At 25.5% G+C, this 24858-nt stretch overlaps 1 protein-coding gene across 1 annotated transcript in view; it reads left to right on the top strand.

The window, feature by feature from the left end:
• LOC107455884 (uncharacterized) overlaps window positions 1–12625 on the top strand; it is a 34813-nt gene extending 22188 nt beyond the window's left edge. Inside the window, exons 10-13 of the mRNA XM_016073607.4 lie at window positions 2985–3062; window positions 5028–5132; window positions 7138–7459; window positions 11339–12625. Of these exons, the coding sequence (XP_015929093.2) occupies window positions 2985–3062; window positions 5028–5132; window positions 7138–7459; window positions 11339–11760 (927 nt within the window). The 3' untranslated portion in view covers window positions 11761–12625. The remainder of the gene's footprint in view (window positions 1–2984; window positions 3063–5027; window positions 5133–7137; window positions 7460–11338) is intronic.
• The last annotated feature ends 12233 nt before the right edge of the window (window positions 12626–24858 follow it).

Genomic DNA, 24858 nt, shown 5'->3' with positions numbered 1-24858 from the left:
CCAAAAACATCTTGAATTGTTTTAAAATGCTTTAATTAGTGTCTCATGTTATTAATGCGAACTCTAAAGTGTAATACTGAAAGAAAACACAAATAATTAAATTCGAAAAGGATAAAACTTCTTTGAAAAAACACGCTAAGAAGCAGCAGAAATTTCAGAAAAAAGTATCAATACAAGAAACGAATGAAATAAAAATAAAAATATGACCACCGAAGCCGACGTCTTCAGGGGGTACCGGCCTCGGTAGCCATTAAAAACAAAACCATTTCTAATTGAGGGAGAAGCAAATGCTTAAAATATCTCCCTTAGTACCCCGATGGTTTTGTATAGAGATCCAGGAAAAACAAGATACATTCAAAATAATTAACAAATTAAGAAAAGAAAATCAATCAAAATCATCAGAAAAATAAAAACTCACTAAGTCACTGGTCAAGCATCAACCTCAAAAGCAAGTAGAGGAAAGGAAAACACTGAAAACTGAAAAACCAACGCCCCCTATTATAATGCGCAGAAGAAGTTTAAAATGAAATGGAAAAGGTCAGGAGAAAGAAATACGTAGACAAATTAATAGAATGCTTAACTGGGGCTGCTCAGTTAAGACTGGAATTACGCCCTGTTAAAAGAGAAAAATTATATAAAAACTTAGAAACTATCAATCATTTTTTTAATTAAAAAATTAACATTACAAAAATTAAAAGGAAAATCATTTTTATTCAAATTAATTAAAAAATTATCCACAGCTTCCCAAAAACTTTCAACATTATTGCAAATTTTTTTGATCCTAACTAATTGTGAAAAAACAAGATTTTTGAATATTTTACTACACAAATTAGTTTTAAAGTTGCAGAAAAAAATAACATTAAAATTAAAAGCTTTTCTTTTATCAAACACACCAATTTTAATAAAACTGTTAACAATATCAATTTTAAAATCTAAATATTCAATATTAAAACAATTTTCATTAGTTTTTTTCAGGACCAAATCACCAGGATAAATACTGTAAATAAAATTATAATCATCACAATTAAACAAAATCAAATCATTAATGTATCGGAAAGCATTAAGTTCTTTATGTTCAAGAAATTTAGCCTCAAAAAAATGCAAAAAAATGTTGGCAAAAGCCCCAGAAAAGGAATTACCTTGTGGAATTCCAATAATTTGTTTATAAAAATTTAAACCATTAAAAAGAACATTCTCAAAAAGATTAAACTTGCATAAATCTAACCAGTTAAACCTATCAATTTTTTCATCAAATAAATACCTGTCATAAATACCTTCTCAAATCTCAATAATCTTTCCATGTGGTATACTTGTATACAAATTTTCAAAATCAAAAGTGTTAATGCTGGAAATATCATTACTATTAATAAAATCCAAAACTTCAAAATTACTATCAATAACAATATTTGTCACTTTTTTAATTTTAAGCAAAATAATTTTTAGAAAACTAAAAAACTTTTTACTAATATCAGAATTATAACTCTTAGTACCACATGCTATAAACCTAAACTTAATCGGATTTTTATGAAATTTAACAATTTGAAATAAATATGGAAATTTAATCCTATTTAACTTAAATTTAAATTTTTTACTAATTGCAATAATTCTTTTTTCAATGACTTTTTTATCTTCTTTTAATTTTAAATAAGTATTATTTGCATTATATTTGCCAATAATAAATTTTTTAAAAAAAATATTTACACATAATACAGAAATTATTTGAAGCCTTATCTACAACAGTAACAATTAATTTATCCTTAAGATTTTTAATTTTTCTAGATAAATCATAATCAATATAAGTACCTTTAGGAAATGAACTAAAACTGTTATTAAATAAATTAAATTTAACCTTTTCAATAATTTTAGCTTTCCACTCAGAAAAACCTTCAACGGGCCAATGATATTTTCTGGAAATCTCTAAAATGTAAAATATTAATTTAAACTAATGAATTATATTTAATCATATTAAAATTTCTCTAAGTATCATTTTTATAAAATGTTATTTTAAATTTTTTGAGACTGTAATTGTGTGCTGAATGTAATTACTTTTTTATTTTATTTTCACATAGCATATTATTTATCATGTCATTGAGATGCATGCTGCTATTCATTATTCTTAAACTGCTGTTTGAGTGTTTACAATTAACCAATATTGTTAATTTTTGTAAGCAATATTCTATTATTTAAATTTTTATTTTAAGGACGAAATCTTATTTACAAATATAGCTGTTATGATGAGGTTGTTTATGCCTGTTTTTATTTTTTTATAAGGCATCTGTGTGTTGCATTTTTAATCTGGTCCTTTCGTTTATTTTTTGTTGCATTTTCATATAATTCAATTAATGTGCATTTTCAATTAATGTGTATCATATCAATAAAATTATTGTTTTATATTCTATAACTATTCATGTGTCATTATTATTCATATATTAATTATATTAATTTGAATATCCTATAACTTTTATATTTTGTGGAATCGTTATTGTTTTAATAGGGAGCAGTTAATCCTTTTTAATCATTAAGTCTTATTCTTAAACTTCAAAGTTGTAAATTAAAAAAATGTTTTGAAAAAATTGCAAATCTAATAATTGCAAATTTAAATAAAATTTCATCCTTTTTTTTTTTTTTTTTTTTTTTAAGAAACTGTTATTGTTTTACTTATTCCCCCCCTTTTTTTCTTCATATGTCTATAATTCTTTGTTTTATTCTTCATTTTGAACTTATATATATATATATATATATATTATTATTTTTTAAATTCCTCATTCACTTCTTTTACTTCATATTTTTATCCCATACTTATTAACTACTATAATATCATCTTAATATATTTAATGGTTTAGTGTATAAACAGTGAATATTTGCATTGTTAACTGGTATTTATCAGATTAATTTTATTAAGTGTATCTTGTTCGAATCTCATAGAATAAACTTGTAACGTCAATTAATGTTCCCACATTCTTATTGGAAATTAATTGTTACAGGACATTTTCGATTACGATGTGGATAGTGATGATGAGTGGGAGCAAGAAGAACCCGGTGAAAGTCTTTCAGGAACAGAGGTGGGATTCATGTTTATTGCGTATATAATTATTATATTTCTTGTTACTTTTTTTATACAAATTTAACTTAAAAATAACTATTCTATACTGAAGCAATATCATCAATTAACTCAAAATAATCATTAACTAGATTCTAGAACCAGGGATTGAAATTACTTCTTGCAAGCTTGCCACTTGAGCTTCTAAATATTTAGAGCTAGTGAGTAAATTTGGTCTAGTGTAATGTTGTGTTTCAAATCAAGCTATCATATTGACTTTTAGTTTTATCTGGATAATATTCGAAACATAAAGACAATTTGGCAACTTTATTATTAACATTACTTTGCATAAAATATGTTTCAAGTTAAATTTCTACATTCTTTTATGGTTTTGGTATCAAAAGAATTTTATTAAGTGTAGCAGGGAGTTAAAATTGTAGTGAACATGTTAAAAAGTTTTTATCCGATTTTTTTTTTTGTGTAGTTAATAAGTTTTTCTTTAATCATGCTAACTAAAAATTTTAGATTACTTAACTTTCTGCCATAGATTTCCAATGTTAGTTCTATCACACTCAGGTAAGCTATGAAGACTTAAAAAGGGCTACAGCAAGATTATAGTTATTTAAGGGGATGTTATTTCTGGAAGGTTGATTCATCAATAAATATTTTGATTTGGTATTGAAGAATTATTTAATGTTCTTACGCAGCATATAATAAATATTTGTTGTTGAATTAGCTACGTAGTTAATGTTTTTGAGGTAAATAAAAAGAAAGCTTTTTAATAATGGCAAGAACATACTGTACTTAGTCTTAAAGTTATTAAAGTTAATTTTATTCTTTCTCCTAAATTTTTGTTTCCTTTTCACTCATTTAAACATGTTTGATAACAAATTTTACATATATGTTCGTTATTTGTGTAATTCATGCATTTTCTTCTAAATGAATTAATGGTACCAAAAAAAAAATCTACTTACAAAATTTTAATTTGATTTGATTTTGAAAATTTTTTAGTTCAGCTTAAGTTTTACTAAAAATATATATAGCATGGTGCGTAGCATTTTTAAAAAGTGCTTAAAGGTGCTTATTTTTGATTTTCGTTATTTAAAAGCCCTTAAAGGTGCTTTTTTCATTGGGTGTTTTTAAGACGTGCTTAATTTTCCCTTTTTAAAAATTAGATTTTTTTTCTTTACCATATCGATTTTCGCCACGGAATATGCAAAAGTGTGCTTTTTACATTGTTCTATCCAACGTTTTCACAATTCATTTAGCCACATTCTATTTCGGCTTACCATCGGTCTATAGCGTATGAAAGCACCTATCATTTTACATGTTTGATGAAATACTTGCAAGTCGTATGTGCGTCTACTGAGCTGGGTCTGGTGAGATTATTGCCTTTTTATGTGCAACTCTGCTACATTTTGCAAGATATTCTCAATTTCAGGCTTCATTTTCTTCCCTCTGATATCAAATCGAAAAATCTCTCCATCATTTTATAACGGTAAATATAATCAAGAAAAGAGTTCTTTGTCCAAAACTTGTTATTTTCTCATGATCATCTAAAGTCTTAGAAAATTATTTTGCTTTTTGTTAATGTATATAGTGCTTAAAAATATTTTCTAAGTGCTTAAAAGGTGCTTATTTTTTGTTGAAAGATTTGGCCTTGTATAGGTGGGGAATAGCAGGTTGACCTTATTACATTTACAAACATATTTAATTTCACATTTTTTATAATGTAAGAGAAAAAATTTATTATTTCATTTAAACTTTCTTATAAATATAATGAATTTATTTTTATGCAATGTTTACATTTGAATTATTTTTATTAAAACTAATATAAAATTGTTCAAAAAGATTTAAATGAGGAAAAAAAAAATTAGTATGTGAGGTGTTGAAAAATTTCCATCTTGCCAAGTGTATGGTGATCAAAAAGATATTGGGAACCTATGCTTTTATACTTTTCCTTCATAAATATTTTAATAATTTACAGCAAGAAGATGAAGGGGAGGATGTTGACAATTATGAAGAAGATGAGTTTACTGTACCCCATGGATATCTTTCAGCTGAAGAAGAAAAAGATGATGAAGAAACAGAGGTAATGTTTTTAATTTTGAAGTTAAAAACTATTTATTTGTTTTACTTAATTGACTTTTAATGATACATTTCGATAGTAATCAAATGTATATTTAAATCACTAGCAATCTGTAAAATGTAACTTTTAATTTTTTTTCCCTCCATTCAATTGTTATTTATTAGGGTAATTATATTTCTTAAAAATTTAAAATAGTTTAACTGTATGTGAATAAATTTTTGTTTCGAATTACATAAAATAACCACATATGATCGCGAATTAAATCCTGTTTTCAATCACATATGATTGCTACTGGTAAACACTAACACCCTGATTTAAAGCAACTTGAAAAAAAAAAAAAAACATTAATTACATTTTTCTTATTAGTGGATAGAGCATTAGTTGCACTTTCATTTATTGATATTCAGTTTTTATAAAATCTATTTGATAAATATTTTATGTTTAAGGATCATGGTAGGTTTCATAGTTGTCCTGGTTTTCCTGGCAGAAAATATATTGTCTTTATTTGTCTTGATTTTTAGCTTCTTGTTCTGATATTCTTGATTTTTGTATCTATTCAGGAAATTGCATTTTTTAAGAATAAAATTATTAAAATGTAGATTTATAAAAAGTAAATATGAAGAACCAAAATATTTAGATTTTTGATCTGTCTTTTTATAATACAAATGTAAATCCCAAAATTCGATAGTTCAAATTCGGAAACCGTGTACTGATTTAGGTATTTATCATTGACCACATGATTCATTATTTCTACCTCTTTAGGAATTAAGTCATTCTATGAAAAGGAAATTTGATTAAAAATTTTACATTATCTAATTTTTATGATGATTTCAAGGGTGATATACTTATTGTTTTTAGCATATGCAAGATGGAGCTTTTTAGTTTCAAAATTATTGATTTGTCTCTTTCATATCAACAATACAGTCAACAAGAGTTCAATTGAAGTTATTTTTTTAAAAATAATTCTTAAATTTTAATTAAATTAAACCAATTATGTAATTTTTATTACATTTTATAAAAATTTAATATAAAATATTTTTTTCCTTCTAAACGATAAATGGAGCTGTCAACTTTTTCTTCCAATACAAATGTAAGACTCATTAATTCATAAATTGAAAACAAAAATCTTTTTATAACTCTTTATTCTTATTTCTTACCAAAAAAAAAAAAAAATGTTTCAGTTGCATAGTTTTACTAATTCTTAGTCTTTTTGGCAATTCACTTTCGTCAAATTATTTTCAAATTTAATATTGATTATGGGGAGTTGACTTTATTTTTGGCTATGTTATCTTTCGATAAGTCTCCAACCATGGATCTCTTCTCATGCTCTTAACTGTCTTTTAGGAACAATTCAATCACTTTTTAATTTGGCTTTTGATTAGGCTGTTCATAGGGGATTTATCTCCCATAGCCTGTTTTTATTGATATCATTATGCAAAATTATTTAATTTAAGTCTTATTATGGAAAAAATATAATTTTGTATCTCGAGCTCTACAAATACTAAATAAAAGTTTTATTATAATTATGATCCGATTTTCATCTTCAGCTATCATTTTCATTTTCCTGTTTTCATCACAACCTTCAATTATTCAGTTACACTATACAACTCCAACCACATCTAATTTCGTCATTGTATTAAGTATGAATTTTCAATAAATTAATAAAATAAGGTATCATATCAAAAATATTAAACAGCATAAAAAAAGGAGGTTAATAATTTTCTTCTACTAAGGGTAATGGCATTGAAAATTATTTTCCTTGCCAAGTGAGCATTGTCTGAAAAAAAAGTTGGTAACCTATTCTAAACGATTGCGGGCACAACACGTTTTTTTAAGGATTATTTTCTTATTAATCTTTAATATTTTAAAAAATTTTAATCTAAGTTTTGTATTTTAGATTACAAACCTTTTGATGTCGTTAGTCATTGTTTTTTAGTCCTCATTTGGGAATTACAGCTTTGATGTATTTTTACTTAGATATATATTTTTTATTCCTGGTAAATTTCAGGTTGATAATGATCCAGAGAACAGGAAAAAACTACTTACAGAAAAGCTTAGAGAATTTGAAATGGAGCGAAAGAAGAAAACTACTCAATTAAAGCCAATTATTTTAGGTTGCTACATTGAAAATGATCTGTCAAAACCTATGAATAGTCAATTGCTTACTGCATTAGAACCATACTCTGCTGTTTTTCTGATAGATACTCCAATTCCGACATCTTTCACCGTGAAGAAGACGCAAAATGAATCTAAACCTAGCTCAAATGCTTCTAGTCCAACCTCTGCAGGCAATGCAGCAAAATCTAAAAAAGCAAATGTGCCTGATGAGGGTATGTAGTTCTAAAAATATTTACAATTTTTCATTTATATAGAATTTGTAGGCCATTTTAGAGGAATGCATTGCTGAGCTTTTTTTTCTCTCTTGAAAAAAAGGGCAAATTATGAGTACTGATGATGAAATTATACATTTTTTAGGGCAAAAGTAACTGTTGCCTTTGCCTAGAAGGCAACTAATTAGGACAAATGGCAGTTAAAAATGTTTTGCCAGTCACCGCACTTTTCCAGCTCAGCTGCCCCTTATGTGCATTTTTTTTAAAAAACTTTTTTTTTTTTTTTATAAATATGGAATTTAAATGGATATTTCAAAATCTGAAAATTCAACACGCTTCTTAAAATTTTTCTTCATTTTACAATTGGACTTTGTTTACTGTATTTTGAGAAATGCTTACCTTATGTTATAATATCTACAGTTCTTTTAAATAGCTTAAAATTTTCAATTTCTGAAAAAATAGCCACATGTTTCAAAAAGTGGCTACTGTTAAAAATGTTAACTCGCCTGTAGCAAAATTTTTAAATTTTGCCTCACAGATGTGGTGCATAAAATGCATATTTCCTCACACATAAAATACAACATTTTGCTTCAAAAATTAAGAGAGCTATTTTTACTAAAAGCAGTTAAAAAATGACTATTTAAAAGAACTGGCTATTAATTTTGTAATAAAGTGACTGTTTTGAATCTAATTTGTCGCCAATTATAGCTAAACACATCAAAGTTATTGAAAAAAGATAAATAATTGCCAAAAGAAAAATGTGGAACTATGAGTGAATCAAGCATGTGAATAAATCATTTTTCAAATTCTAAATTTTACAAAATAGAGTAAAATTGTATTATTGATAATGGCAAACCAATTTGATTCGAAAATGCCATAGATTTACAACAGAATCATTAAATCAAGAAGTGATTACTCAAATTAAAAATTTTGTGTCATAAGTATAGTATGATATTATAAGATTTGAAAAACAATGTTTAAAATAGCAATAAAAAACATTAAATAAACTATATAAAAAAAGTGGAATAGTTTTTTTTTTTTTTTTAATCGAGGGAGCATAAAGGACATTACAATAAACCATGTTCTATATTTCTCTCTCTCTCTCTTTTTTTTTAATATAGATTTTCCTATCTAATGTGCTACTTTTATCACTATTTATAGACTTATGTTCCTTTTGACTGCTAAAGCAACTATTTTTGAACGCTAATACCTAGAATACAAAATTCTATATGCAATGCAGTGTATCTGATTCTATATCTAATATCATTAAACTAAATATTTAAAATAACACTATTGAATAGGAGTTGATTGCTGTACAAGGAGCTTGCTATCATTCCTCTGCCTATGAACCCAAAATGTCCGAGGGATCTTTCATTTTTCTCAGTTTTCTTTTTGTGTGCATCTCAATTTATAGCATCAATTTTAATTAACTATGATAAGTTATTATTTAAACTCATACACTAATGTTGAAGAAAAGGACTTATCAGGAATTTTTGTAATTGTCACTTATTTATTAAATTTTCTAGCTGAATTACTGAGCATCGTACAGGGGAAGAAGTACAAAATCAATAAATTGGTATTAGAACTAGAATGAGATCATGCACAAAATAGAGGGCATGTGCTGACCGCAAATACTGTCTGATATAATTGAACATATTATATACTGACACAATTAAAAATATAAGAAATTAAAAATATTAAATTGTTATAATTTTACCTAATATGCTTTCAATGTTATTGAAATTAATTTATAATGTTTATAAAATCAAGACTTACCTACTATATGTTTGACTTAAAATTCAATAGTTTTCTATAGCTACATGAGAACACACCTTAAATTTAATTTAATGAATTATTATTTCAATATATTTGAATTTCTATTATTTTATGACACATATGCTCGTTTCAAAAATTGTGTAAAGTCAAATAAATTTTTTTATTTTTTATAAACTTTATTTTCCAAAAATATTAAAAAAAAAAATTATCGTCCTTAAAAAAAAAAAACTAAAATTTTTGCAGAAATTTTGCTCCGAAAAGAAACTTAGTTCATAGGGAATATTAGGCTCTAAAAGTTTTCTGCACATGTACATGAATATTTCCATTATTAGTGAATTAATGTTAATTATAATATTATAATTATATTAATAATGTAATTAATTAATATAATTAATAATGTTAATTATAATATTATTGTATAATTATTTCATGGATGAGTGAACTAATTATAATTTATAAAAAATATACATGTTTTTTTAAATGAGGGAATTTTTTCAATCAATTAATTCAAGGATTTAATTCAATTGCTATTGATATTTAGTACAGTTATTAGAATAAATTTCCTGGTTACATGTTATTTTATTATGTTATAATAGCTTTAGTACATCTACTTTCTAGACTATGCAACTCAGCATCAATTGAAAGGATAGATTTGAATTTCGGTCTTATTCATAGAAAACTGAAAAATGAATTTAACAATACAGAAAGCTCCTAAGCTTTTTTCTCCTTTTTTTAAAATTTTTTTATAATTGCATATTTTAGGGAAAGGAGTTAAAATGGGAGTAAATAAAACTTGATTTTATACATAATAAATAAGATGATTGTTGAATGTTTTTTATTAAGCTGATTGTTTTTGTATTTTTATTTTAAATTTAAGAAATTAACAGATCGGGTAAATTTCAATTTTACATATTTTTATTAATAATCATTTAATATTTTCTCCACCCAAATTCGGGTTTTTGGCAGTAATTATCAAAACAAAAAGAGAGATTAATATCATAATAATTCAAGAATATAATTGATTAATCACTTGTAATTTTATATGTGTTTATTTAAATGTGCGCCTTATTTTTATTAGCTAAGTTAATAATTATCCTTACACTAAAATGTTTAGTTTTTGACACTTCTAAAAAACAATTGAAAAGGTTTTTTTGACAATCGCAGGCAATCGATTGGAAAATCAATGAAAATTCAAATTATGCCTTCAATATATTCATATGCATGGAGAACACTTGCTGTGGAAACTTGAAATTCTTGGAATTTTCTGAGAATTTGAAAATGCCATTGGAAAATCTAGAATTCTCAGGGAAATTTACTTTAACATTAATATTTGTCAAATACATTTAACATTAATATTTGTGAAATTCATTCCAATGAATATGACATTAACCATATTCACACACAATTTTATTGCTAGTGTTAATGTTAATTCAACTCTTTTATGCAACCAAATATTTCTATAAAAACTGAAGCAGTGTCACTTGCATTTAATTTCTTGTATTCAGTGTTATCTTAATAAATAATCCAATTCTTAACTTTTTAAAAAACAACTAATTAATAAGTTTCATGTTTCTTAGCATCGTAAAATATTGGGATAATAAACATTTTTAAAGCTTACTTCCTATATCAATTTAAAGCTTGTAACATAATTAATAATGTAAATTTTTTAATATAAATAATAAAAAAAGTTTTAATACATACATTTTAAGCATGAAATAATGAATTGTTTTATTTAAAAAATTAACATTTTTGGTTTTAAATTTAAGCTATTAAAATTTTTATCTTTGAAATTAAAGCTATAAAAATTTGCAAAGCTTTTTTATTTTACTCTAAAAGTATCAAGGTAATTGATTTTGTCTGGTGGGTTGAAATAAAGTACAGTAGAAAGAACAGGTTAAAAATGTTGTCTTCCAGCACATTTCAATAGCCGCAATTTGTACTTCTCTCTTTCTCTTTTTTTATTGCCCCTGATAATCCAATTCTGGTTAACTGAGAATCTACTGTATATGTGTTTTATTTACAGTTTTAATTGAAATATTTTATTCTGAATGTATAGAACTCTCTTACTTAATGTTGCCTTGTGTTTATATAATTTTTTTCCAGCAATGCCATACTTAATTCGTCTAGCTCATGGTAATCACCATAGTTTAGCTTTCCTGATTGCAGAGTTTAAGAAATTTTGGCATCAACATTCCCTATCTCAAGAGAAATCTGACAAACCAGAAACAAAAGTTGAAGGGAGCAGCTCAACTTCTGTTCCCGATTCTCCTTCCTCAGACTCATTTATATCTAAGCGCCAACTAACTGCAACTTTGAGACAAATTGCCACAAAGCGTTCAGTGGACACTATAAAGAAACCGGTTTGGTGTGTACACGAAGATGTTCGTGAAAAATATGGCTTATCGGATTTACCAATCACAAATGCATGGACTTATCTGACAATTGATGTTAAAGATGATGTAGATGCATCTTCCACTACAAAACCTGTTAATTCTAAATTTTCAATTAAGGAATTTTTAGCATAATTCATTATTAAAGAAATATTTATTTTGAATATTATATACTCAAAAGTATTAATATTTTATTGACTGAAATGAAATTCACATTATTCATGTTTGTTGATTTTTTGTGTATCATTTTGGTGTGTGGTCTTTGCTGTACAGGGCAGTAGATAATAAAGCAGAACATTTTAATTACTTTGCGTCTAGTGACTAGATTTTTAAATGATAATTTTTGATGCTCTCTTAATGGTGGGACGGTCTAAATTTTAATATAATAATTAATTTTTATGAGTTGCATATTGCGGCACACAAACATAGTTTTTCTGAATAAATTTTTTTTTTCAATGCCTTGGAGGGGTTAACCTGTGAAATATGATTAGGAAAAAAACCTTTTAATATCAGTTTAACTTTTATTAGCATATTTTGCAATTTGTCTGAAATTATGGAAACAAAGATATTGCACAGAGTTGAAAAACTTGTTTAATCAAAGATAATACCATGAAAAACATTATTTTTATGATTATTTAGTTTAATTTAATATCACTGGAAAAAATTTTAAATTGTAAAGTTCACTAATTTTTATCAAATTTTAAAATTTGATTGTCAAAATGCAAATTTTGCTGAATAGTTTTCGAGTGATGAGAAGGAAATTTTAAACAAGTAATACTTTATTTTTCTATTACTCAAAAAATATTTGTCTTATTCCATTTAAATTTCAAATGTTGACATTTAAAATTACAAAACCATAATTTAGAACATTAAAAATTTTTTTGTACAGTTAAAATTTGTTTGACTTTTAATAAATTCTGTGTAATAAAATATATAGCATTTAACTTCTATGCTTATTGAAATTTTTTTTTATTAAGTAGTAAAATAATAGGGAATGGTATATTTTTTCATAGAAAGCATGTTTCTGTGTGTCTGACTTTATAACTTATTTTGTCTGCTCAAATTGTTTTGCATATTAAAGATTAGCCTTTTGAATTGTTAAGTTTGCTTTTTAATACAAACAATCTGATCATTAGATCAAAAGTTATTAAGATGTTTCAAAAGCTGTTTTATTTTTATTTAAAATCTTATTCAATAGCAGTGAAGTTCAAATGTACGGTTTGCAAAAAAAAGAAAGAAAAAAAAAGAGGAATGCTCTTTAAAATTTTTTCATTGAATTATCCAATTTTTATGTACGAGGACTCAATTTCAATGGTTCATAGTGGTGACCTCAAATATGCTAATTAGTTCAGACGATATTTTAAGTTAGAAATTGGACACATAAGGGTACTTAATAACATATGTTATTAATAACTTAATAACATAAAAGGGTACAGAATAAACACCTCTTTTTGTTGATGAATTCCAATTCTTGACCCTCAAAATAATAGGAGTTAAGTCAAAATTTAGATATTTAAAGGTTTTCTCAACTAGTCTACCAATTTAATTAAATTTTTTTATTTTGCCTCATAAAATTAAATTTTTTTTTAAAATTTCTAAATATTTTTATGTTTTACATTTTAAAAATTTTACAACTGTTATTAAATAAGATAATAATATATAATTATTTTTTGCATAAAATTATCTTTGGATTAACCAATATTACAAATGTGTGCAAAGCTTAAAAAGTTCTAGAGACGTCGCGACAAAAAGTAAAATTAACATTAAAGGCTCCAGATTTTTGACTGCTCTCCTAACCAAACTATTAGGGCCATATTTCTCAGAATGCGGTTACCTCCTATATTTTGAGGGTCAGAAATCCGGTAAAACAGGTATGTTTATTCAACGAAATATTTTTTTTGTGTCTGATTTCTTAATTCACAATACCTCTTACTTTAATTAGCATATCTGAAGATATCTCCTCGAATTTGAGTTCGAGTCCGTAAAAATCCCATCTTCATATCAACAGCTATTTAGGGTGATTCAGTGTTTTTTTTCACACTGTACCTCCTTTAGTACTTTGTATTTACTTTCATGAAAAATGAGTTAAAAAATTTGAGTTGATTGTCTAATAGATGTTTTTACTTGAATAAAGTTATTGTTTAATGTAATAGGTCTTGCAACTTTGGATAAATGTATAAAATCAAAATAATAAATGTGTCATTGTGTGTATTTCATGCTTTCGTGCCTTCATCCCAGATATTTAATTTTTCTACTCTTTATTTGTGATAATATTGATATCCTTTGCTTAATCATCTTCTTCATACTGTATAAATTTTTCAAATATGTATTTTAAGCAATTTTTAGAAAGTTTTAAATTCTCCCATACACAGTTTAATTTTCTATATTTATTAAATACAGTACAGAACCCGTTATCCGGAAATCAGAAAACCGAAAAACCAGAACTGAATTCGATAAATTTTCCCGCAATTTTTTAAAAAAATTTTTTTTTTTCCTCATAAGATTTTTGGATTTTTCTTTCTTTTTTGAAAGATGTTTACCTTACCATCATTTCAGAAATAATCATTAGTGTATTACCTCATCGTTTTTTCTTATTTTTAAGATTATTTCCAAATATTTTTTTTTTAGTTAGGTTTAACACTAAAAAAACGGCTTTTTGTAGCGATTCAGAAAACCGGAAAAATCAGTTATCCGGAATAGCGATAATCCCGATCGTTCCGGATAATCGGTTCTCTACTGTACATTGATAATTGAAGTTTTAAACATGTAAAAATGTAACAAATAATAATTCTATTTTCTATATTTGTATATATTGAGCAGTTATTGTTTGCCAAATTAAATGAAAATGTTTATCTTTGAACGTTATATTTTTATATGTAATTATTTTTGTAAATGAAACATATAATTATAATGTTTAAGCATTTTTACTTCATTTTATACTATGTTTAATGTGAATTGTAATTTTAAAAGCTATTTATGAAGGCCATTTTCTCAAATTTCATCAAGTGTTTACAACATTATACCGATTTTTTATTGATGCTGTATTAGTGGTTCTTTCTAATTAAGCTAGTAATGAACAAATATCTCATTTGTAACAATAAAACTTACCACAACTAAGGTTTTTTTCCCGAGCAAAATGTTGAATTGATAGTTCAATCGGTCTGGTGTTACGAGAAAAAGATATTTGGACTGCTTTTTTTTTGTTTCAAGCCCATGCTTTGGCTCATTTATCTGGCATATTGTTTTATTTTGTTTGCTTAATTTACTTTTAATATATACTATTTATAAGTATAATGGTTATTTATTTCGAATTATTCTTAGTTTTTAATTAGGTTTTTATACTGGTTTCAATGATTTAATATAGGTATTTCGTAATGGAACAGTTAATAGTTTTTCAAATGTAGACAACACCAATTTTGCTATCAAATTGAGTAGAAATGTTGAAGTTGCTGAGCAGAAATTTGAATCGAAATGTTTCATTGCTTTTTGACACTTCTTGCTAGATCTGATCCTTATTAATAAACTCAGTTTCTTTAAATATTAATCACATTGGTTATTTTATATTTTAGCAACTGCAACCACTGGAAAAGGGCTAAGACATTTTGCTTTCTTATCGCCGGGTGGCCATTGAACAGGGAAAAATGCAGGTGATTTTTATCCATCTGAAAAAAATCACAAAATTTAAGTAAAATGACCAAAAATCAAGGAAAAAGAACGAAAAGTAGTTTTTTAAAAAAAAAAATCCAGTATTTTTTCAAGAAAAAAAAAGTTCTGATTCTGAAAGATATTTTCTGATGCTCAATTTTGAATCTTATTTATAACACAACTAGTTATATACCAAATGTTTATTTCCCCTTACTCATGTATTTATATTATGTTTATAAAATTATGTTAAAATTTCATAATTTAAAAAAAATATATATATTTTAAACAAAAATATTATATATTGCACTCTTTTTGCAAATTTTTTTTTTTTTAATGCTTCCATTATATATTTTTGCTGATCTTCTTGAATCTTTTAAAGTATTTGTTTTAGTTTATTCTTGATAATAATTTTTTTATATTTTTGATTTAATTTTATGGACATGAATAAGTTAAATTGGAAAATTAATAATAACTGTTCCATCAATTCCAAAAATCAGAAAAGTTGGATAAAATCTGTCTGGAAAAGTCAGAGAATATTTTTCTGATTGTGTTATGGCCACCCTGTTATTTGTTTGGTTGTATTAATTTGTGAAGCTATTCATAATCTTTGTTTGTGTTATAGGTTTTTTCAAGTAATGTTTGTATTTAAATATTTAATGACAATTATAATAGACATACATCTGTTCAACTTTGTTTTGTTTCTCACAGTACTTTGTTAAAAGTTAAGGAATACTATCAAATGTCCTAAACTGATTGTAAAGTGTTAGTATATTACATAGGTATAATTTAAAAATATATAAAGTTTAAAAATGTATTTAAATTTTAAAGCAACCATTTTATTACAAGGACTGTATAAAAATCATTAAAAATTAACATCTTCTTCCCATTTACTTTCTATTTTATTTTGCTTTTTACTATCTTTCTCCAAATTATTAATTGTCAACCTTGTTTTTGAACACTTTAAATGGCGTATTGTATACACGTAAAAATGTTTTGTTAGTGATAAAATTAATAGTAAATTACTTTGTATGTATCAATTAAATATTTAATTTGTTATTTTATAATTACACTGTACCATATTTTATTCATTTCATTTGATCTGGCAGTTTTTCATCTAAAAGTTTTGATGCATTTGCTGTATACTAACTTCGTGAGTTTCAGGTCACAACCATGAATGGGATCAATTATATTTGAAGAAGTAAATTGTATTATAACTTCTCTCTCTATATAATATTATTATCTGTCTAAACATAGGATTATGCAACACCTATCCATATTAAAATAAGTGCCTTGATTGAAAAAATACTTGTATTAGAACTGAAGTTTTCTAAATATCTGTGAAAATTTTAAAATTAATATGATGGAAATGTTTTTAGAACTATTCTGTAAATAAAATTTCTGAAATGATATTTATGTAATCAGTCAGTGTTTTCTTATTTGTTCACACTACATTTAACAAGAATCCTTGGAATTCATTACAATTTTAGATCAAAAATTTTGTTTGACTCAAAATGCTTTAAAATAATTGAACTCAAACCATTTCAGTGCATGTCAACCCTTATAAATATCGAATGTCTACATCTATAATTATGAAAGTGTCTAAAGTGGCCAGGATGAGACCACTTATTATGCCATCTAGGGGGAAATTTGTTCTTTAAATTAAAATGTCTTTTTCTCATTAAAAGTGTTTCAAATATTTTCTGTTGAAATTAAAATATTGCATTTTAATGAAAATATTGTTATTTTTCATAATTATTGCAAAATGATCAAGTTATGATGTGCCAACAATGAATGAATGGGATTTATTGCACTTCGGCACATGCTTGCTTAAACAAAATTTTTACTACTGTTGAATCTAAATTTGTTTGAGTTTTCATTTTCCCCTAACATTTCGTAAGTTAAGATTATTTTTAAGACCAAAGATAAGATTATTTTTGTTAAAAAAATTTTATAGATAAGAAAAGAAATAAATAATGATGAAGCAAAAAAAAAAAAAGAAAAAAGAATAGATATATACCCCACCGCTTAGCTGTTATTTTTATCGTTTGTGCAGATATTTCAGCTGTTATTTTTACAGGGTATCCGCTCACCTGGAAAGTCATGATTTTCGGTATTGAACAAAATTTGTTATGAAATGTCATGATTTCAACTATTTTTTAAAGGAAAGTCGTGGATTTAGGTCGCTGAAAAATCTAATTTTTAAAATGGAATTTAAAAACATCCCCCCCTTTCATGGTGGTCCGAATACCTGAATTTGTTATAAAATCCCCCCCCCCATTTCATGGTGGTCCGAATGTCTGAATTTGTAATAAAATCCCCACTCACAGTCATATTTTATTACCATATAAAATGTTTTTATCATGTTCTTTAAAAGTTCTGGTGTTCTTTCAAAAAATGAAAGAAAAATACATCATTTCTAAAGCGAATTATCTTGTAAACTTCTGTGATTTCAGAATTTTTGTTATTATTTTTTTATTTCATCAATGTAAAATTCTAGCTGAAGCAAGGCAGTCATTGACGAATTTTTTTAAAATTACGAAATGAAAACAGAAAAATCAGGAGTATTTTTTTCCTTTCGGATTAACAAGATAAGTATCTGCAGAAATTTTTTTTTTGCTTTTGTATTTTTTTCAGCTATTTTATTGCTTCAACTCTTTCTTTACTCTGTTTTTTTTTTAAAATTTAAAATCTTTAAATATGACCATGCAGAGTATAACAGTTTTGATTATACCTATCATTTCAATTTATGTTATTATAATGCTTTTATAAATTTCTTGTTGTGTTTTTGTCAGAGAAAATAGTAACTTCGTTAAGTCATGACGAATTCTAGGAATTAGTCATGGAAAGTCATGAATTTGAAAATCTAATATGTAGCAGATACCCTGTCGCTACTTTTATAGTTAGCTGTTATTTTTATTTTGTTTGCTGAAAAAAAAATCTAATTATTAATTTATATATGTGCCATTGTCATGGAAAGGTGCATTTTGAAGTCTGCTTTAAATTTCTGAAAATTCTGGTAAACAAAGATAGAATTTGTTAATTGGTTAAAAAATAAGTTCAGTCTTGAAATTTTTTTTGAGTGGCACCCATGTGAAAAGAATATGTATTTATAAAGAAATGCATTATTATTTCTCATCAAACTCTACATTTTAATATAAAATGATCAAAACCTACACTAGTAAATTATGTTTCTCTGATACCTTTCACCATGTTTATAACAGTTCTTTCTTAAAAATTTTAATTCACTGTACTTAATTCGTTTTCAGCTTATGCATACACCAAAAAAGAATTCAGAACTAGTCTCGATGTCACTCCAAACCAGCAAATTCGATTGATTGACATAAAACTCATTGTTTAAATGCAAAACTCATTGTTTCTTTATAAATACATATTCTTTTCACATGGGTGCCACTCAAAAAAAATTATTGGTAAAACGATGACTAAATAATTTCTTTCATCACATTAAACATGATTAAAATAATTTGTGTGTGTGTGTTTTTGTTTTGTTAGTATATCCACAGCTACTAATTTTGTTTATTAACCTGGGATTCCGCCAAAAAATGCTCTATTATTTAGGATTCTATAGCCATAAAAAATTAGGAATTGCTGCCCTATGTAATAAACATATTAATACCTTGAGTATATTTATATTTTAAGAGTTTTAAAAAATATTCTTTGCTATGAATTACAGCTATATAAGGCAATGGTAGATATTTGATATGAGTAGAAATGTTAATTGGTTAAATTGAATGAATTTTGTATTAGAAGTATTAAATTCTAAATAAAACTATGGAAGCAACAAGCAAGCTTTATTAACAGTGTTCAATAACATACAATTAACAATGGCAATAAAATAAGTTATCACATAACCTCAAGCTTGAAAGTAACGAGCACAAGAGAGAATAAAATGGACATTGAATATGGTTTTTTCTTTTCTCTATTTGGCACTAAATAAAATTCTTTGATCAAAACAAAGCTGGCAAGAGCAGGAAATGAATAATCATGAGTTCTTTAATAAATATAGTATCACAAGCAATAAGCATCAGCTGTATTCAACCAAGTGAAATGAAAAAAGTTCATAAGAAGCATATGATCAAATAACATTCTTCATTAAGGAATTTCAGTAGTTATATGAATACTGCAGAGTAATGAAATTGGAATACATATTTTGATATTAGATGAAATGTATGTATGCTTTGCCTTGCTCTGCAGTTGGCCTAGACTCAAAGAGGGAAAATTACTAGATTGTATAATAAGTTAGTATTATGTATCACTAAAAATATTACTTTGTGATACATCTCTAAAAATTAACATTTCTTTGCCTTTGAAATCATTTAATATTAGTGAGAGTCTCTCACTTCTATAGAAGTGGCAGTCCATTCAGCATTGTATTGTAGTGAATTCAGCACTTTAGTGCTTAATATGTACAGATATTTTAAAGTGCACTCTTGTGCATTATATTTCCTAGCAACATTTTTAATGTAGCACTTTCTTTTACTTTTAAAGTACAAAGTATATTTCGTTATTGTACCTTTCCACCCAGACTTAAGTATCTGCAGAGCAATCATTTGCATAGGTTTATCAATATATAACATCAGCATACTTTTCACTTTTATTTTAAACCACACATTATCCCATTGTTTACACTGTATAACCAGTGGATTATATTTTATAATATACAAATAGATATTTTATGTGTTTTTTTAATTATAGCATTACATTATTTTCTAAGTCAGTGTGTGATTGTCAATTTGTTTTAACTACAAAATATAAATGAAAGAGCATATTCTCACAAAGGTACTTAATTTTGTAATGTCAAAAATAATATTTTATTTTTACAAATTATATTTATTTAGCAATTTCCTTTTATTTATATTCATTTTGCTTTATCGTCAAAAAGTATTTTCTAAAAATAAACAATCTCTTGAAAAAAATATAGCTCAGTGTTACAAACCAAAGATAAAAAGTGGTTGCAAATTTATTTTTTATTTAATTGGGTACTACTTTTTATGCATATCATTTTCAATAAATGTAATTTAAAAAAAATCTGTTCCATGATTTCAAAACAGATATAGATTTTCAAATTATTGATATTTGATAATAAACACAAATTTCTTACAAATCCCACATCAATCGTTCTAGATTAGTGGTACACATAAAGGAAAGTTCTCAGGTGATATCTCAATGAAATTCATTCAGAATTTTTTTTAAAGGTAAACAGAAAAAAAAAAAAAATACAAATGTCAATTAAAAGGATCTTGAAAAGGACTGTCTTGATCTTGAATAACATTTAAGTTATTTAAAATAGAAATAAACTATTTTTTTTACCACATTTTGAAAGGAATTTAGTTAAAGGGGTATGTGAAAATTTTTAGGATTTGTGTTAGTATGGATAAAAAAAATAGTTAGGACCTTTATAAATGCTAAAAATGAAATATTTGTACTACCACTTTTTACCTTTGTGACAGTTTGAAGCTGTTATTCAAGTATTTGGTCATGAAAAATTAATAACTACATTTCACAGAAAAAAAATTAGTTTACACAATGCACATATTTCACAATAAATCAGAGTTTTGAACTATAATTACATGAAAAGATTTATAAATAAGTTCTTTAAAATATCATTTCTTCTTTACATTAATTTGCTTGGCTGAAACAAGAAGTAACTTGATTTTTTTTTTCTAAGTTCGCTTTTGATAACTAATTCGTTGTTTACTAAAATATTTAAATTTTTATTTATGAAGTAAAATTGAATATATTAATTGTGAAAATGTACTTGAAATTTTGGGAGAATTCAGGTTTGAAAAAAAAAAAGCAATAATATCCTGTTATGTAATAAAACTACTTTTAGGATATGAAAAATGTAAAAAAAAAAAGTACATTGCAAAAAATATTGTAAGATATTTTGGGAATATATATATTTTGTGACATAATTTGTTGCCCTTTTTTTCTCTGAGTATATGTAATATTTGATCAAGTAACTTGTTAATATGTTTATAATTAAGAGTAGTAAGATGAAATCAATGATTAAGCCTTTTCGGCAAAAGGAATGTAATAAATAGTGCAAAAAAATAAATAGTGTAAGGAATGTAATAGTTATTGCAAATGTAAATTTCTCTTTAAAAATAAGTTTAAATAGTGCTTGCTGTTAAAAAAAAATATTTGATAATATATGCTGATGAAAGAGACTTTAATCAAAATCTATCCTATTAATAAATTTAAATTTGAAAACGAAAATTGTGTAATTTTATGGTTGTTTTAATTGAAAATTAAATTGCTGCTTGTAATTATTAAATAAAAATGTATTATAAATTTATAATCTATACAAAAATTTTGTTAACATAACTTTTTTCATTTTCAATTATAATATTCATACTAAAAATATTCCTTTGTAATTTTTGATAATTTGACTCTCAGAATTCCTGTCTTATATATTTAGAATAGTATTACTAATATTAGTATATTAGCCTGAATGAAAAATAATATTCAATGGAATAGTCCATTATCGATCATTAATCGTAAACTATAAGTTTCAGGTATGAAATAAAATTTCAGATTCATAAAAATTTTTCTACATTCTTCTCTGGGTGAGGGAGTAACAGGTGTTTTTTTTCTTTAATTCGTAAATAATATACCAAACAGGTTGGAATAACTATATTTTATTCGTCAAAACATTTTAAATTGAGCAATAGTGATGGGAACAGATAAAATGGAATTTCGGTAATGTATTTTTTAAGATAAAATTTATATTTTTGGAAATTTCAAAATTATCCCTAGCTCCAAAGTTCAGAAAAAATTGTAAAAAGTTTTTGGACTAGTATATACCATTATATATTATTGTGCTTGAGTTTATAGATTCCGGTTTAAACTTGACTGGAATACATTTGTAAGAACAGACTTGTATGCAGCAGCTATAAAATTATAGCTGTATAGTTTTAGTACTTTTGAGCAAAGTAGCAATTAAGTCTTACAGTTCGAGTCTGAGTGTTATTTCTGAAAATCTTCGATTACGCAATTGATTCCAGTGTTGCCTTCCTTACTAACTGAGAAAAGTTTCAAGTGGCGGGAATAATCGCGTTAAGTTTCCTTGGAGTTGAGTTGCGAATTTCCCTTACCATCAACTTCGATAATAGTAAAAAATGACAACACTGTGTGTGTAGATTCTTCAGCTCTGGACGAGTTATAACTAAACTGTTTATTATTTTTATTTATATTTAACCTTAATTCCACTTACAGCTTGTTAGAACATTTATCATTGTAAACGCCCTCTAAGTGGCTGGTTAGATAATTAGATTATTCGTCTTCTCGCTTGGTATTTTTAGCACTAAATATCGGTTGTAGTTGAAGATGTAGGCTTTTTCTTGCTAGAAACTAAACATGTTATGCTCATATCTTTCAATTACAGTTGCAAGTAGGATTTTATTTGTTTATTTTTTTTTTGAAATTTTGTCTGATTTTATTTCGAATGGACGATCAGGGCAAATTGACGTGTACATTTGTTTAGATACTTCTAATATATTTTGCGTTGTAGAGCTATGTGCAAAATTATACACCGCACGAAAATTTTCAGAATATCTGAGAGTCAATGAGTTATAAATTTATTAAACATTTCATATAAAACCAAAATGCAGAATATTTGAGAGTAAAAGAACGTTATACTATTTTCATGTATTGTCACGAGTTATGACTTCATTAAACATTTCATTGGGGACAATGGGCATTCAGAATGAGAAAAATCTTTTATAAATCTATTTTTAGATTTTTAGCTATTAAAGAAATTGACATTTTACAAAGAAATATGCAACTAATCGTGTTCAAATTGGAGTTTTTCTTATCGAGTTAAAAAAGTTTGAATTTGTGAGGATCTATATATTGATATCCAATTCTTGTTGACAAAGTTGTCTTTTCTTGTTATGGAATTTTTAAATTTTCTTGCAAATTTAAAATGCTTGCTCCTCAGTTTTTTTTTTATTGTTAGGAAATTTTTTCAGACATTCTTTAATGTGTCTCATTTAATTTTAAGCGCATTTGATGAACACTATACCTTAATTTAATTTAATTCAGATGTGTTTTTCAAAGAAAATTCTGATGAAAAAATAAAACTTTTACACCTAGAAATGTCATAACTTTATACGGTTACCATAACCACTTAAATTGATTTAAATACCTATTAACAACGCATTTAGGTAAAAATTTAATTAAATAAATTGAAATTCGTTGGAAAGGAACTTTTTAATTATCAACAATTAAAAACCACAATTTCAGCTATAACTTTAAAACTAATTAATAATTTTTAAAATAGTTATTTATTACTTTAAACACAGACTTCTATTTATGCTACCAATGTGGTGTTAAAATTTTAAGATGAATTGAATAAAAAATGCACTTTTTTGCTTTGAATGCACATTGTCCTCTTAAAGCTAAAATGAAGAATATCAGAGAGAAAAAGAGCTTTTATTATTTTTACGTATTGTTACGAATTATTAACTTTATTAAGCATTTTGTTTAAAACTAAAATGAAGAATATCAGAGAGTAAAAGAATTTTCATTTTTATGTATTGTCGTGAGTTTGAAGGTATATGAATTGGAATGAAGATCAAAAAATCATAATTATATTTGTTTTTAAATTTTAATTGGGCATATGTTCCAGGGCCCGTGCTAAGAACTTTAAATTATTAGCGAGTAAATTAGCCAAATATCAAAAGTAATAGCCAAATTTCAAAATTCCTAGACAAAACAAATCTTAACAATTTTTTAATGATGAATTTTTCCCCCATAGAAAACTTAAAATCAAAATACAAATCTATTATAAATTGAACAGTTATATAAAATGCATTCAAAAGTCATTTTACAATTGGGGCTAATTTTTGATAACTTCTTAGACTAGAGCAGTAATATATAAGGTTACACCTGAAGCAATATTAGATGTTTTTTTAGAATCCGACTATCTTTTAAATAAAATATCATTTAAATAAAACGTTTAATTTAAATCGTTTATTGACGAACAGTTTGAAAGAGTTCCGTCACGCGATATCACGTGATCCGGCAACGTACAAGTTAATCTGTAATTTGAGTTTTATTTTTATTTTTTTGATGCTTGCATAATCTCTCTTGTTTTTTTACATTATCTAGACCTAATAATATAATTTTAATTTATGCGACGAATCTAACATAAATCACTGTAATCGAATAAAATTTACAAAATTTGTTCAGAAAAATTCATTTTGACTTAATTTTCAGGATCGAGGATATTTTATATTTTTCTTTTAGGTAAAAAAAGTCGTTCGCCAATACTTTCGCCAAAACGAAATTTGTTTCATCGAATTTACGATTTTATCGCATTTGGCGAGTTAGCGAATGCTTAGCGCGGGCTCTGTGTTCTATAAAAGAATACTACGTACTGCTTTTAAAACAGTTTATTATTATTTTTATAACTATCTGAAAATTTAAAATCATTGCAAGCAAATATTTTTTATTATTATTTTTATTTATATATATATATATTTGTCCATTTGGGTATCTTTATGAAGTTAGTAATATTTTCATTGATTCTCAGTATTTTTTGCGTAATTTCTGTTATAAAAAATA

Source organism: Parasteatoda tepidariorum, chromosome 7, assembly GCF_982258835.1.
Source record: "Parasteatoda tepidariorum strain Cologne lab strain chromosome 7, Ptep-v5.0, whole genome shotgun sequence".
Lineage (NCBI taxonomy): Eukaryota > Metazoa > Arthropoda > Arachnida > Araneae > Theridiidae > Parasteatoda > Parasteatoda tepidariorum.
This window is presented reverse-complemented; position numbering and strand designations above follow the sequence as displayed.